The sequence below is a fragment of the Balaenoptera ricei genome, chromosome 9 (genome assembly GCF_028023285.1).
Source record: "Balaenoptera ricei isolate mBalRic1 chromosome 9, mBalRic1.hap2, whole genome shotgun sequence".
Taxonomy (NCBI): Eukaryota; Metazoa; Chordata; class Mammalia; order Artiodactyla; family Balaenopteridae; genus Balaenoptera; species Balaenoptera ricei.
In genome coordinates, this window is record NC_082647.1 from 74,462,426 (window position 1) to 74,478,018 (window position 15,593).

At 38.2% G+C, this 15,593-nt stretch overlaps 1 protein-coding gene across 1 annotated transcript in view; it reads left to right on the forward strand.

The window, feature by feature from the left end:
• Window positions 1–15,593, forward strand: part of ABCB5 (ATP binding cassette subfamily B member 5) — a 107,514-nt gene that overhangs the window by 15,658 nt on the left and 76,263 nt on the right. The window contains 6 exon segments of the mRNA XM_059932530.1: window positions 1,367–1,491; window positions 1,572–1,772; window positions 3,097–3,211; window positions 3,523–3,633; window positions 6,041–6,166; window positions 7,455–7,658. Coding sequence (XP_059788513.1) covers window positions 1,367–1,491; window positions 1,572–1,772; window positions 3,097–3,211; window positions 3,523–3,633; window positions 6,041–6,166; window positions 7,455–7,658 — 882 coding nt within the window.

Sequence of the window (15,593 nt, forward strand, 5' to 3'; positions counted from 1 at the left end):
TGTTTTATTAAGTGAATCCAGTAAATAATAAGTATTACTCAGTTTATACTACCTTCTGCTTTAACAAACACCTGTGCATGTCTTACATAAAATTAGTTCCAATTATGTGGAATGTATTTTGAAAATGGATAGATTTGTTATATGAGCAAGCCGTAGTTACAGACTCACAACTCTGAAGACAATTTCCTTTCTTCCTTTCATTGAACTCTTATGCTAATTACTAAATTAAATCCTTTACCAATTAAAGGAATAGTAAGTGGGGTGTATAATAAAGAAAAAGGCACATTCTGATTAAAATTTTTGATAAATCTGGTAAACCTGAATAATATCACCAGGAATGATAGTCTCCTCTCTCTCTCTATCTCCCTCTCTCTCTCTATCTCCCTCTCTCTCTCTCTCTCTAAAATCTCACATTTTACTATGTGGCAATACACTGTTTACTAGACAGGCTGCATTATGCAGTATTAGTTTCAGGAGTCATATTCCTCTTCCTGCCACAGCTCTGTGACTCATACCCTCTGGAAGTGTTGTTTTTTCCATAATAACAAATCAAATCAAGTCACATCAGGCACACTGATTTCCAGGGTGCACGTAAGAAGAACTCTGTCCCTAATATCCTTCTCCAAATCAAATTTTTCCAAATTGTATTAATATAGATACTCATTTTCTAAGCTTTTAAAAACACAGAGAAAAAACAGTGAAGCTCTATTAGAAGGAAAAATAGAGATTTACACTCTAGGTTACGTTAAGCTAAGCTTGTTCACTGCAGTGAGACTTTAAAAAGTCAATATCTGTTACCATTGGTTTCCTCATTTGCAAACTGATGGGGTTAGAATAAGTCATAAGTACCTCTTCAATAGTAAAATTTTGTTATTCTAGATTCTACCTGAATTAAATTCTCTGCGCCTTGTTACTACCCCAGGTTATTCTTTTTTTTTTTTTTCTGATAATCAATCACACTTTAATTTTTTACTGGGGTATAATTTACAATATTGTGTTAGTTTCAGGTGTACAGCAACGTGAATCTGTTATACATATACAAATAGCCACTCTTTTTTAGCTTCTTTTCCCATATAGGCCATTACAGAGTATTGAGTAGAGTTCCCTGTGCTATACAGCAGGTCCTCATTAGTTATCTATTTTATATATAGTAGTGTGTATGTGTCATTCCCAATCTTCCAATTTATCCCTCCCCTCTCCTTCCCCCTTGGTCACCATAAGTTTATTTTTTATCTGTAGCTCTATTTCTGTTTTGGAGATAAGTTCATTTGTTGCCTTTTTTTAGATTCCACATATATGCAATATCATATGATATTTGTCCATCCCAGGTTATTCTTTGGTTAACTGTGGTCTTTGTTTATTACAGATAGTTATCTCACTGTCCAGTAAGGAATTAAATGCTTATTCCAAAGCTGGGGCTGTAGCAGAAGAAGTCTTGTCATCAATCCGAAGAGTCGTAGCCTTTGGGGCCCAGGAAAAAGAAATTCAAAGGTCTGTTCCTTTAATTATGATAATATCTGCTTGGTTTTATTTTCCCCCAAGGCTATTATATTGTGTTTTGGCTTTTTAAGGTATACACAGAATCTAAAAGATGCAAAGAATGTTGGCATGAAAAAAGCTATAGCTTCGAAACTCTATCTTGGTGCTGTGTACTTCTTTATGAATGGAACCTACGGACTTGCTTTTTGGTATGGAACCTCCTTGATTCTTAGTGGAGAACCTGATTATACCATTGGAACTGTTCTTGCTGTAAGTCTTATTTGAGAACAAAGGTAACTGGCCTAGATAATCTTTTCTTACCTAGAATTTATTAAAAATTTCTCTTTGAATGACTGAATGTTTGAAGATGAGTGTTTTTAATAAACAAATATTTGTTTCCTTCAAATGATTTGTATACAGCTTTAAATTATAGTTATACATTGGCAGGATTTACTCATCCTGCATGTTTAGTGTCTTCTAAAAGCATGATGTTTTTAAAAGAATCATAACTGAATTCTCCACTGGGAGATAGAGTTGTCTTAATCCAGAAGTCAAAAAGACCAGCCTCTAGGGAGACTGCTTCCTTTCCATCTTGCTGAGATAAGAGAGCGCTCTACATTCACCTTGCTAAATGTTTTCTTCTGGAAATATTCTGTAGATTGGAATCTCCTACTCTTCCTCTGTCCTTTCAGCATATAATAATGTTAAAAACAGACTATATACAGCTCTCTCCAACATCACAATTTAGAGTTTTTTAAACTCTTAATGGTTATACATTAAATTGTAATTTTTTTCAGTTATGCTCCCAAGTTTCAATAATAAACAGATCAGCTCAGGATTAAGAACCATTTGTCCTGCTGAACTAAATTGATCTGGTCTGTATACTTTAGTTCTCATTTGGCCTTCCCATTGTATGTAGATTTCTTTTCCGTCAACTAAAGTCATCTTCTGAACTTGAGACTTTCATTTTTAAGTCTTTAAGCTATTCATATATTTCTGATAAATGAAACTTGAGCGTGAGGAATTTTTAGCACATCTTTCCTCCTCAATTTATGTGTGACTATTGGTGTATGACTTGCTAAGCTTTAGCTTCTTCATCTATAAGACAGGGAAAATAGCACTTAGCTTGTGGGGTTCTTTGCTTATTTGACTTTCGGCAGAGATGTGTCTGTCGGAAAATGAACAGGTGTCCACTAATATAAGAATTCAGAAAAGTTTGGGAAAAAATAGTACAGCATCTCTAAGACAATGAAATCTATAATATCCTTTTCTTTAAAGTTAAGGAGTTAACCAGCATGCAGGGGAGTAGAGCTCACCTCCTTACCCCCCCCCCCAAGGTTCATGTATGTTCAGCACTCCTCAGTAAGCAGATTTTTCTGCTCAGCTTCCCAACAGGTAATAACGACAAGATTATGGGACAATTAGAAGTCGTTCAACATTAGGAAAAGGCCAACTGCACTTGGATTAACTAATATTTCCTTTATATTCGGCAGCATCTTCCATTCTTTCCTACCTAATTTCTCTAATATACCTCTGAGTCTCAACCAAGTATACACTTCATTCTGTTGTCCCGCTTATATAACTGTGAAGGATAAATATTATTTTTTGTTCCTGTAGGTTTTTTTTTAGTGTAATCCATACTATTTATTGCATTGGAGCAGCAGCCCCTAGCTTTGAAATCTTCACTATAGCCAGAGGAGCCGCCTTTAATATTTTCCACATTATTGATAAGGTAAGACTCCTAACTGCCTTGAAAGATAACTATCATTACTGCAAGAAGGAAACCAAAAAACGGGCGCTTTCATTTCACTTAAACAAAAAGATGGGCAAAATCCATGTTGCCCAGTTGGCTGTGGAAAGATTATTTTAACTCTTCAACAAGGAGATTGTGTTTTATTGAAACCTTCATATGTAACTCAATGCACTTCTAAAGCAGAAAGGAGATCACTGTAAAAGAAAACCCATCTTTAAACTACTTTTAGGATATAGAGAGTGTCAGCCTAGTTTCTCTAAGATTTATAACGTCCTCTTTGTTTTTCCAAGAAACCTGCTATAGATAAGTTTTCAACAACAGGCTATAAATCGGAATGCATAGAAGGAAATGTGGAATTTAAAAATGCTTCTTTCAGGTATCCATCAAGACCATCTATCAAAGTAAGTAAAATTTAATTATGGAAAGGTACACTTTTCTAATACTACCTTCCACTGGCTAGGATCTCCTCATATGAGATGGTTTAGGATCACTTTGACCAAGATTTGGCTACTTTGTTTAGAGACTTGAGGGGAGAGAGAGAGAGAGACAGAGAGAGAGGGAGGGAGGGAGGGAGGAAGAGAGAGAGGAAGGAAAGAAGGAAGGATAGATTAGTAATGGACAAATAACTCTGGAAGATCTAGTTACATTTTGCAGCCTCTTCTCTATATTGAACTGACTAAAGCATTTGTTTTTTTTAATTTTATTTATTTATTTATTTATTTATTTATTTATGGCTGTGTTGGGTCTTCGTTTCTGTGCGAGGGCTTTCTCCAGTTGCGGCAAGTGGGGGTCACTCTTCATCGCGGTGCGCGGGCCTCTCACTATCGCAGCCTCTCTTGTTGCGGAGCACAGGCTCCAGACGCGCAGGCTCAGCAATTGTGGCGCACGGGCTTAGTCGCTCCGCGGCATGTGGGATCTTCCCAGACCAGGGCTCGAACCCGTGTTCCCTGCATTGGCAGGCAGATTCTCAACCACTGCGCCACCAGGGAAGCCCTGACTAAAGCATTTTTGACTTCCTGGAATTCCTTCACTCTGGATTTGGGAGCACAGCAAAAATGTCTTGGATTGATGTTGCCACCTATTGGTGGTCCCTGGATATTTTCCCACTCAGCATAGATCACTCATTTGAACTTTCTAAAGTTTCTAACCTGGGGGAATTGTGCCCATATTGTGTCTTTCCATTATCCCGTTTTCTAGGGCTTTTACTACAGCAGCATTTTTGCCTCCGTTTCTTTCTCTCTCACTTTCACACAGGCACACACACACTCAGCATAAAGTGCGTCCTTCTCCCTCTATCATTCAGCCTTTGACAAATTCTTGTAAAAATGTGTCTGTCTCTTCTCTTGTCTTCATCCTTTCATCTTATTAGTGTATTTATCTAAAAAGGCAGTTACTGTTAAAGATTGCAAAGAGTAATTCCTAATAAAACACCTGCTTTATAGAAAAAGGATGACATGATTTTAAGTGAAATTGGTAAAAATACTGATGTCATCAACCTTCAATGTCTTTTAAAGTGTCCAAATATCACCTGCATAATTTGCATCAAAAAAATATATACCTACTCTTACTTCCTTATTTTTCTCTAAGTCTTTGATTGAAATTCTTTCTTTCAAAGCTCTTTATTTTTTTAAATTTTTGTTATTTAATTACCATTATTGGAATAGTGTTGTCTTCTATCATTTTTCTTAACATAAATAGAACATTTTAATTCCATTTTGCAACTATATTTGGGTTGGCTTCCTGAAGACTTAAGCACTGATTTTGTCATTACATTGTATGGGTTTTAAATAAGTATTTTTTAAATGAACATTTGAAACATAGCCTTTTTTGTTAAATTGAAAAATAAATAATTACCCCCCCAAAAGTCCACCCACTTTAAATAAACAAAACACAGATTCTTCCAAAGAAAGAACAGATGCGAATTCTAGAGTAAAAGTGCAGGTGGGAGAGGAGGTACTCTCACTGGGGGTCCCTGATTTGTCACCTCCTTTAGAGAATTTTTCTTTGCTTGGCCCTTTGAAGGTTTTGCATTTGGTTTGTTTATAGAGTCTCTTTCTTTACAAATGAGGAGATCAAAGTGAAAGAATCCAAGGGGATATTCCCATGTTTTGGGAAAATGTAAGCAAAGATAAGTGAGAGTTTCTCAACAGGATTACTGTCGTCATTTTGGGAAGGTAATTTTTTGTGAGGTTTCTCTCATATTGCAGGTTCCTGGGACACTAAATGCTGGTAGCAACCCCCAGTTATTGAGAAAAATGTAAAAGTACTCCCCCTAAGTTGAAATGTCCCTGTGAGATCCACCGCTAGAAAAAGAGGCTTTCTAGTGGTGAAATCCTATTCGTGGGAGTCCCTAAGAAGTCTGCCAATTGTTTTAGTTCGGAGTCTATTTTGCAACAATGTTACATATATTCTAAGAAAGAACTTCCTTAAAGAGCTCACAGGGATATCTGGCAAGATTTCATTCAATTGTTGCAAGTTGGAAGATATAACTTTCACTAACTTGGTAGTCATGAAATTCATATAAATTATTTTGGTTGAAAATATGAAAAAAATTTTCCTGTGGCTAGTTAATAATCTATGAGTACTCACTTTAGATCTCCTCTTTATATAGAGAGATGATTAGTGTTTTTCTCCAAAATTATGTAGGTTATTATACACATACATGAAACAAACGTAATAAGATCTAAATTTGTTTTTAAGTGCCAAAGAATTTTTTCCTGTTTATAATTATACATTAAATTTCTGAAGATAGGTAAATCATATTCTTATCCTAGTTTTATGGAATTGTTTCCCCATACTTTCCAATAGATTCTGAAAGGTCTGAATCTCAGAATTAAGTCTGGAGAGACAGTAGCCTTGGTTGGCCCCAACGGCAGTGGGAAGAGTACAGCAGTCCAACTTCTGCAGAGGTTATATGATCCTGATGACGGCTTTGTAAGTGCACCTAGCAAGATCATACGCATTCCACACGATGAGATTTGGAAATTCCACCTATTACAGACAGCTTACAGCTGTGTCAACTTCTAATTTTTAACAGTGGAACTGGGAGAGAAACCATATTGTTTTCTTTCCTGCATATTCATTCATTCAACAAATATTTATTGAGCACCTACAAAGTGCCAGACGTTCTTCTAGGTGCTGGGAATACATTGGTGAACAAAGCATAAAAACCTCTCTTCCCTCATCAAGTTTACATTCTAATAAGTAGAGACAGACAATAAATAAAATAAGTAAATTATATAATATGTTAGAAGATAATAAATGCTATAGAGAAAAATAAAATAGTAATTTGTAGCACGCAGAACTTATCAAGAATTTCAGTTTCTCAAAACATCCCAAAAGAATAATATCTGTAGAAAATACTCTCTCATTTTTTTCTGTCATCCATATGTTGCACTTAACTTTCTCACCCTTGTAAACAGCATAGAGAACAAGACTATGATAGTCACAGAAGCATAATTCTTAATGCTTCTATTCAGTTTTTCAACTGTTATTTTTAAAAGAAAATCTACTCCTCTAAAACTTAAATTTGACTTCTTAAGTCTTCATTTGGAGTATACTAGACTCATGTATCCATGCTAATATTGAATAAATAAATTACTGGATTAGCATTCCTTACATAAAGCAGTTGCATAGAATACCCATGCCCAGACAGAATACCAGTTGGTGTGAAATACCAGAGTTATAATTATCATACCTTGGCTTCTGTCATTGGAATATGTTGGGATAATAGGTAATGACACTATCTATGGAGAAGACAATGTTCATTTAATATTATTTATAGCAGTGAATAGAATGGACTTTTACCTTTTGCAGAGGAGTGGGCTGTTGAAGGGAAGGAAGGACGTTTCCTAGAAAAAAAATGCAAAGGTCACATCAGTCTTAAAATAACAAAACTTCAGTTTTTTACATGTGTTTACATGGTAATATTTGTGGCTCCTGGAGTATATATCCTCATAATACCTAATTTGTGGATCGTAGAGTAAAGATATTCAGGTAGTTTGGCCAAATTTTAAGTCATTTTTTTTAGGTTTTATTAATTCCCAACTACCAGAAAAAGTCTATGGGCATTATACATGCTATAAATATTTTATCAAAATATAGTCAGTCATTGTTTCCTGAAATAACCTACTTCTCAGCTTATGTTCTGGAGCAGTAAAAAGGGCTCTAACCCAGTGCAGTGAAAGGCATCACAACGTGATTCATTCCTTTGGATTCACAGATCACGGTGGATGGTAACGACATCAGAACTTTAAATGTGCAGCATTATCGAGAACATTTTGGAGTGGTCAGCCAAGAGCCTGTTTTGTTTGGGACCACCATTAATAACAATATTAGATATGGACGAGATGGCGTGACTGATGAAGACATTGAGAAAGCTGCAAAGGAAGCAAATGCTTATGATTTTATAATGGAGTTCCCCATGGTAAGTACACTATGTAACCTATATCCTTAGCTTAAGTGTAAAGCACTGAAATATTCCAAAATAAGTTAAATAACAATAACATCTACAGAGTAGGGGGAGTGTGATTAATTTTTGCATTGTCCTAGGTGACACATCTGAAAATGAGAGAGCGTGGTAACAACCAAAAGAAGAAATACATCCTTGAAAGGTCCAATTTTTAACCTGTTTAGTTCTTACTGGTTCACACTTCAAATGGAAAAGAAAAAAATAAGGGATATGTTAAAATATAACGAAGAAATATGAAAGAAAATCATCAGTACAAGCTGAGGGATAGCATGTATCTGCAAAACTGTTGGTTTGCAACGCCATCTTGTGGCTAAGATTGGGAATGTCACACACAGTGTTCAGATCGGTTCTGTGATAAGGCAAAGGAAAAATACCATTGACTTTAGAAGTACATGGAACTAATATTGGACAAGACATGTGACATGATAGTTGGAAAGAGATACAGTAAACTATAATTTTGGGTATTAGGACATATAGGATCCTAATGGGTATTTAAAATTGATAGAGAGCTCTAAAAATATTTCTATTTCTCAAAGTATTTGTTCATCGGCATCTTCTGAAATTGTTGTGGGGAGCACCTCGTGAAATATGAAAGGATGAGATTTGAAATTAAAAACACAAATAAAATTCCAACATCCCAGAAGGCAACCATAACAAAAACAGTTTGTTTTAATGGATATATTTTACAAACTACACTCCATAGGTCATAATAATTTTGTTCTTTCTTTTGTTTATTTCATAAAAACTTGTGTTTGCCATTCATTACCACCTATCCCCGTTATTTAGGGTCATAATTAGGACAGAAAACATTAAAGGCTGGAGGTCATTCTTTGCCGTGTGGTTTGGGAAAACACAGACTTCCTTTCTTTGACCTTTTGACTTTTAGTGACTTCCTTTCCTCAAAACACCAACGATCTTCAGTTTCCCACCTGGAATTAGAAAGTATTCTGGTGCCTCTTAAGTCATTCCCTATAAGTTATGACTTGCTTTTACTAAAAGTCCAATATTTACACAAAAATGTCCCTTGCTATAAATCTAATAGTAAATCCTAAAGATATAATCCAAAGAACAAATTAAAGATGCTGGGTTATTTTGATAGAAACTAAATTCCACAGCCATGGTTAACCAGGGAAATAAGAATAAGCATAATAATAAATAAATGTTACAGAAGTGGTTAATTCGTATAGGTGAAAATTTAGGGAAAGCTATACTCAGAAATAAATACCATTACTCCTTCTATGATATACACATATTTTTGAATTAATATATTAGGATTAACTGATACTTGCTAGCCTTTTCCCATAAACAGCCATAAAACTGGCTAAAATACATGAGACATAGGACAATTGTTTCCAAGCACTGGGTAAGAGGTAGCACAAAACTGTGATTCCTGAGAGAAAGGAAACTCATTAAGACAGTCCATGAATTTTCAGCATGCTTCCTGGGAACAAATTTCTGACCATATCTCTGTAAAATGGAATCCAGAGAGAACATGGCAGTCCTACTGAGCTAAAGGCAGAGATAGAATTTCAGGGCAGCTTAAGCAACTGGAGAGGCAAAATGAGAGAGCTGTGGACATGAGGTAGGGGGCAGAAGTCCATGTAGGCAACCCTTGGGAATCCTTCTCTTAGGATAAGATTACCTGTGGCTTACCAGAGAGCAGCTGCTACAAAGCCGAGGGTAGAGCAGAGATACTAGAAGTCAAGCAGTATAGTGGAGATGTTGAAAACACAACCCAGCCAGAGTGGAGAGGTCACATTAACACCATTTTTAATGCCTCAGGCATATAGCTGAGACACCAAAAAAAGTCACACCTTAGGGGTAAAGACCACACCTTAGAGTAAGGCTGACTCTAGACCTGCTCTAACAAATCCTAAAACCAAGCCATGACAAGATCCCTAAAGGAGATAGAACTTGGATATTGGGTCCTGCCAAGTTTTGAGACTTTCTATAGATTTACCCCAACAAAGCATAAAATCAAGATTACCTAGTTCAAGATGATCAGTCAATATTTGAATTGCCTATGAGGATAAAAATCAAAATTTTCTTCAGAAGAAAACAGGTTTCAGAGTCTCTTCAACATATCATGCACAGAATTCAGTATATATTCTACAATACCTAGGTGTGCAAAGAAACAGGAAACTATGATCCATAGGCAAAAAAACAAACAAACAAAAAATAACAACTAAATGTTTATGCACTTAAGAAAAACTTCAAAATGCAAGAAGAAAAACTGGTACATCTGAAAGGAGAAAGAGACAAATCCACATTTTTAGCTGAAGGCTTTAGTACTTGGTAGAACAAGCAGGCAAAAAATCACTAAGGATATAGATGACCTGAACAATACTATCAACCAACTAGATCTAATTGATATTTATAGAACACTCCACCCAATAACAGCAGAAAACATTTCTCTCAAGTGCACATGGACTGTTCACTGAGCTAAACAATATTCCTTTTTTTTTTTTTAACATCTTTATTGGAGTATAATTGCTTTACAATGGTGTGTTAGTTTCTGCTTTATAACAAAGTGAATCAACTATACATATACATATATCCCCATATCTCCTCCCTCTTGCGTCTCCCTCCCACCCTCCCTATCCCATCCCTCTAGGTAGACACAAAGCACTGAGCTGATCTCCCTGTGCTATGCGGCTGCTTCCCACTAGCTATCGATTTTACCATTGGAAGAAAAAACTTATAATTTCAAAGGAAACATGTAAAGTATGTTCTTGGGCCATAATAGAATTAAAATGTAGAAATCGATAACAGAAATATATCTGGAAAATCCACAAATATTTGAAAATTAAAGAACCTACTTCTAAATAACCTATGGCTCAAAGAGGAAGTTTCGAGGAAAATTAAAAACTATTTTGAAGTAAATAAAAATGAAAATGCAAGATATCAGTATTTGTGGAATACAGTTGATCCTTGAACAACATGAGTTTGAACTGTATGTGTTCACTTATATATGGATTCTTTTTTCAATAAATACATACTGTAGTACTACACGACCCACAGCTGGTTGAATTCAAGGATGTGGACACAGAGGACCAACTGTAAAGTTATACTTGGTTTTTGACTGCACGGGGGTTGGTGCCCCTAACACCTACATTGTTCAAGTGTCAACGTACAGTTAAAGCACTGCTTTAAGAGAAACTTACAGCATTATGTGCTTACTTTAGAAAAGAAAAAGATCTAAAATCTGTAAACTAAGTTTCCACCTTGAGAAACTAGAGTAAGAAGAGCAAATCAAAGCCAAAGCAAGTAGAAGAGAAATAATAAAGACTAGAGCAGAAATCAGTGAAGTCAAAAACAGAAAAACATTAGAAACAGTCAGTCATTAAAACCAAAAGCCGTTTCCTTAAAAGATCAATAAAATCAGTAAAACTGTAGGAAGCCTGATGAAGAAACAAAAAAGAGAGCAGAAATTACCAATATCGGGGATCAAAGAAGGTACATCACTATTAATCCCAAAGACATTAAAAGGTTAATACAGGAATACTATGAACAAAGATATGCCTGTAAATTTGCTAACTTATATGAAGTTCTATTCCTTGAAAGACACAAACTACCAAGACTCACTCAAAGAGAAGTAGATAGATAACTTTAGTGAGACTTATAACTATGAAAAAAATAAACTAGATCTCTAAACAGTAGCAACAACTACAAATAAAATTAAAATTAAAAGTGGCATTCACAATAGCATCAAAAAATATAAAGTAGAATAATGAAAGATCTGTAAATCTTCTATGTAAAAAAGATAGAACACTGCTGAGAGAAATTAGAGAATACCTAAACAGAGAGGAGCTTCAAAACGGCGGAAGAGTAAGACGCGGAGATCACCTTCCTCTCCACAAATACATCAGAAATACATCTACATGTGGAACAGCTCCTACAGAACACCTACTGAATGCTGGCAGATGACCTCAGACTTCCCAAAAGGCAAGAAACTCCCCACATACCTGGGTAGGGCAAAAGAAAAAACAGAGACAAAAGAACAGGGACGGGACCTGCACCAGTGGGAGGGAGCTGTGAAGGAGGAAAGGTTTCCACACACTAGGAAGCCCCTTCGCGGGCAGAAACTGCGGGTGGTGGAGGGGGGAAGCTTCAGAGCCACGGAGGAGAGCGCAGCAACAGGGGTGCAGAGGGCAAAGCAGAGAGCTTCCCGCACAGAGGATCGGTGCCGACCAGCACTCACCAGCCCGAGAGGCTTGTCTGCTCACCCGCTGGGGCGGGCGGGGGCTGGGAGCTGAGGCTCGGGCTTCGGTCGGATCGCAGGGAGAGGACTGGGGTTGGCGGGGTGAACGCAGACTGAAGGGGGCTAGTGCGCCACGGCTAGCTGGGAGGGAGTCCGGGAAAACGTCTGGAGCTGCCCAAGAGACAAGAGACTTTTTCTTGCCTCTTTGTTTCCTGGTGCGCGAGGGGAGGGGCTTCAGAGCGCCGCTTAAAGGAGCTCCAGAGACGGGCGCAAGCCGCTGCTATCAGCGCGGATCCCAGAGATGGGCATGAGACACTAAGGCTGCTGCTGCCGCCACCAAGAAGCCTGTGTGCAAGCACAGGTCACTCTCCACACCTCCCCTCCTGGGAGCCTGTGCAGCCCGCCATGGCCAGGGTCCCGTGATCCAGGGACAACTTCCCCGGGGAACGCACGGCGCGCCTCAGGCTGCTGCAACGTCACGCCGGCCTCTGCCACTGCAGGCTCACCCTGCACAAAGTACCCCTCCCTCCCCCCGGCCTGAGTGAGCCAGAGCCCCCAAAGCAGCTGCTCCTTTAACCCCGTCCTGTCTGACCGAAGAACAGACGCCCTCAGGCGACCTACATGCAGAAGCGGGTCCAAATCCAAAGCTGAACCCCGGGAGCTGTGTGAACAAAGAAGAGAAAGGGAAATCTCTCTGAGCAGCCTCAGGAGCAGCGGATTAAATCTCCACAATCGACTTGATGTACCCTGCATCTGTGGAATACCTGAATAGAAAATGAATCATCCCAAATTGAGGAGGGGGACTTTGGGAGCAAAGATATATTTTTTTTTTCCCTTTTGCTCTTTTTGTGAGAGTGTAAATGTATGCTTCTGTGTGTGATTTTGTCTGTACAGCTTTGCTTTTAACATTAGTCCTAGAGTTCTGCCTGTCCGTTTTTTGTTTTTGTTTTTTTTACTTCTTAAAATTTTTTCCTTAATAATTATTTTTTATTTTAATAACTTTATTTTATTTTATCTTCTTTCCTTCTTTCTTTCTATTTTTTCTCCCTTTTATTCTGATCCGTGTGGATGAAAGGCTCTTGGTGCTCCAGCCAGGCGTCAGGGCTGTGCCTCTGCGGTGGGAGAGCCAAGTTCAGGACACTGGTCCACAACAGACCTCCCAGCTCCACGTAATGTCAAAGAGTGAAAATCTCCCAGAGCTCTCCATCTCATTGCCAATACCCAGCTCCACTCAACGACCAGCAAGCTACAGTGCAGGACACCCTATGCCGAACAACTAGCAAGACAGGAACACACCCCATCCGTTAGTAGAGAGGCTGCCTAAAATCATAATAAGGCCACAGACACCCCAAAACACACCACCAGACGTGGACCTGCCTACCAGAAAGACAAGATCCAGCCTCATCCACCAGAACACAGGCACTAGTCCCCTCCACCAGGAAGCCTACACAACCCACTGAACCAACCTTAGCCACTGGGTACAGACACCAAAAACAATGGGAACTACGAACCTGCAGCCTGCGAAAAGGAGACCCCAAACACAGTAAGTTAAGCAAAATGAGAAGACAGAAAAACACACTGCAGATGAAGGAGCAAGGCAAAAACCCACCAGACCTAACAAATGAAGAGGAAATAGGCAGTCTACCTGAAAAAGAATTCAGAGTAATGATAGTAACGATGATCCAAAATCTTGGAAATAGAATAGAGAAAATACAAGAAACGTTTAACAAGGACCTAGAAGAACTAAAGAGCTCACAAACGATGATGAACAGCACAATAAATGAAATTACAAATTCTCTAGAAGGGATCAATAGCAGAATAACTGAGGCAGAAGAACGGATAAGTGACCTGGAAGATAAAATAGTGGAATTAACTACTGCAGAGCAGAATAAAGAAAAAAGAATGGAAAGAACTGAGGACAGTCTCAGAGACCTCTGGGACAACATTAAGCACACCAACATTCGAATTATAGGGGTCACAGAAGAAGAAGAGAAAAAGAAAGGGACTGAGAAAATATTTGAAGAGATTATAGTTGAAAACTTCCCTAATATGGGAAAGGAAAGAGTTAATCAAGTCCAGGAAGCACAGAGAGTCCCATACAGGATAAATCCAAGGAGAAACACACCAAAACACATATTAATCAAACTATCAAAAATTAAAGACAAAGAAAAAATATTAAAAGCAGCAAGGGAAAAACAACAAATAACCCCCAAGGAAATCCCCATAAGGTTAACAGCTGATCTTTCAGCAGAAACTCCGCAGGCCACAAGGGAGTGGCAGGACATATTTAAACTGATGAAGAAGAAAACCTACAACCAAGATTACTCTACCCAGCAAGGATCTCATTTAGATTTGATGGAGAAATTAAAACCTTTACAGACAAGCAAAAGCTAAGAGAATTCAGCACCACCAAACCAGCTTTACAACAAATGCTAAAGGAACTTCTCTAGGCAGGAAACACAAGAGAAGGAAAAAACCTCCAATAACAAACCCAAAACAATTAAGAAAATGGTAATAGGAAGATACATATCGATAATTCCCTTAAATGTAAATGGATTCAATGCTCCAACCAAAACACATAGACTGGCTGGATGGATACAAAAACAAGACCCGTATATATGCTGTCTACAAGAGACCCACTTCAGACCTAAGGACACTTACAGACTGAAAGTGAGGGGATGGAAAAAGATAGTCCATGCAAATGGAAATGAAAAGAAAGCTGGAGTAGCAATTATCATATCAGACAAAATAGACTTTAAAATAAAGACTATTACAAGAGACAAAGAGGGACACTATATAATGATCAAGGGATCAATCCAAGAAGAAGATATAACAATTGTAAATATTTATGCACCCAGCATAGGAACACCTCAATACATAAGGCAAGTACTAACAGCCATAAAAGGGGAAATCGACAGTAACACAATCATAGTAGGGGACTTTAACACCCCACTTTCACCAATGGACAGATCAACCGAAATGAAAATAAATAAGGAAACACAAGCTTTAAATGATACATTAAACAAGATGGACTTGATTGATATTTATAGGACATTCCATCCAAAAATAACAGAATACACATTGTTCTCAAGTGCTTATGGAACATTCTCCAGGATAGATCATATCTTGGGTCACAAATCAAACCTTGGTAAATTAAGGAAAATTGAAATCATATCAAGTACCTTTTCTGACCACAACACTATGAGACTAGATATAAATTACAGGAAAAAATCTGTAAAAAATACAAACACAGGGGCTTCCCTGGTGGCGCAGTGGTTGAGAATCTGCCTGCCAATGCAGGGGACATGGGTTCACGCGCTGGTCTGGGAAGATCCCACATGCCGCGGAGCGACTGAGCCCGTGAGCCACAATTACTGAGCCTGCGCGTCTGGAGCCTGTGCTCCGCAACAAGAGAGGCCGTGATAGTGAGAGGCCCACGCACCGCGATGAAGAGTGACCCCCACTTGCCGCAACTGGAGAAAGCCCTCACACAGAAACGAAGACCCAACACAGCCATAAATAAATAAATAAATAAATAAAATATTAAAAAAAAAAAAAAAAATACAAACACAGGACTTCCCTGGTGGCACAGTGGTTGAGAATCCGCCTGCCAATGCAGGGGACACGGGTTCTATCCCTGGGCCAGAAGATCCCACATGCCTTGGAGCAACTAAGCCTGTGCACCACAA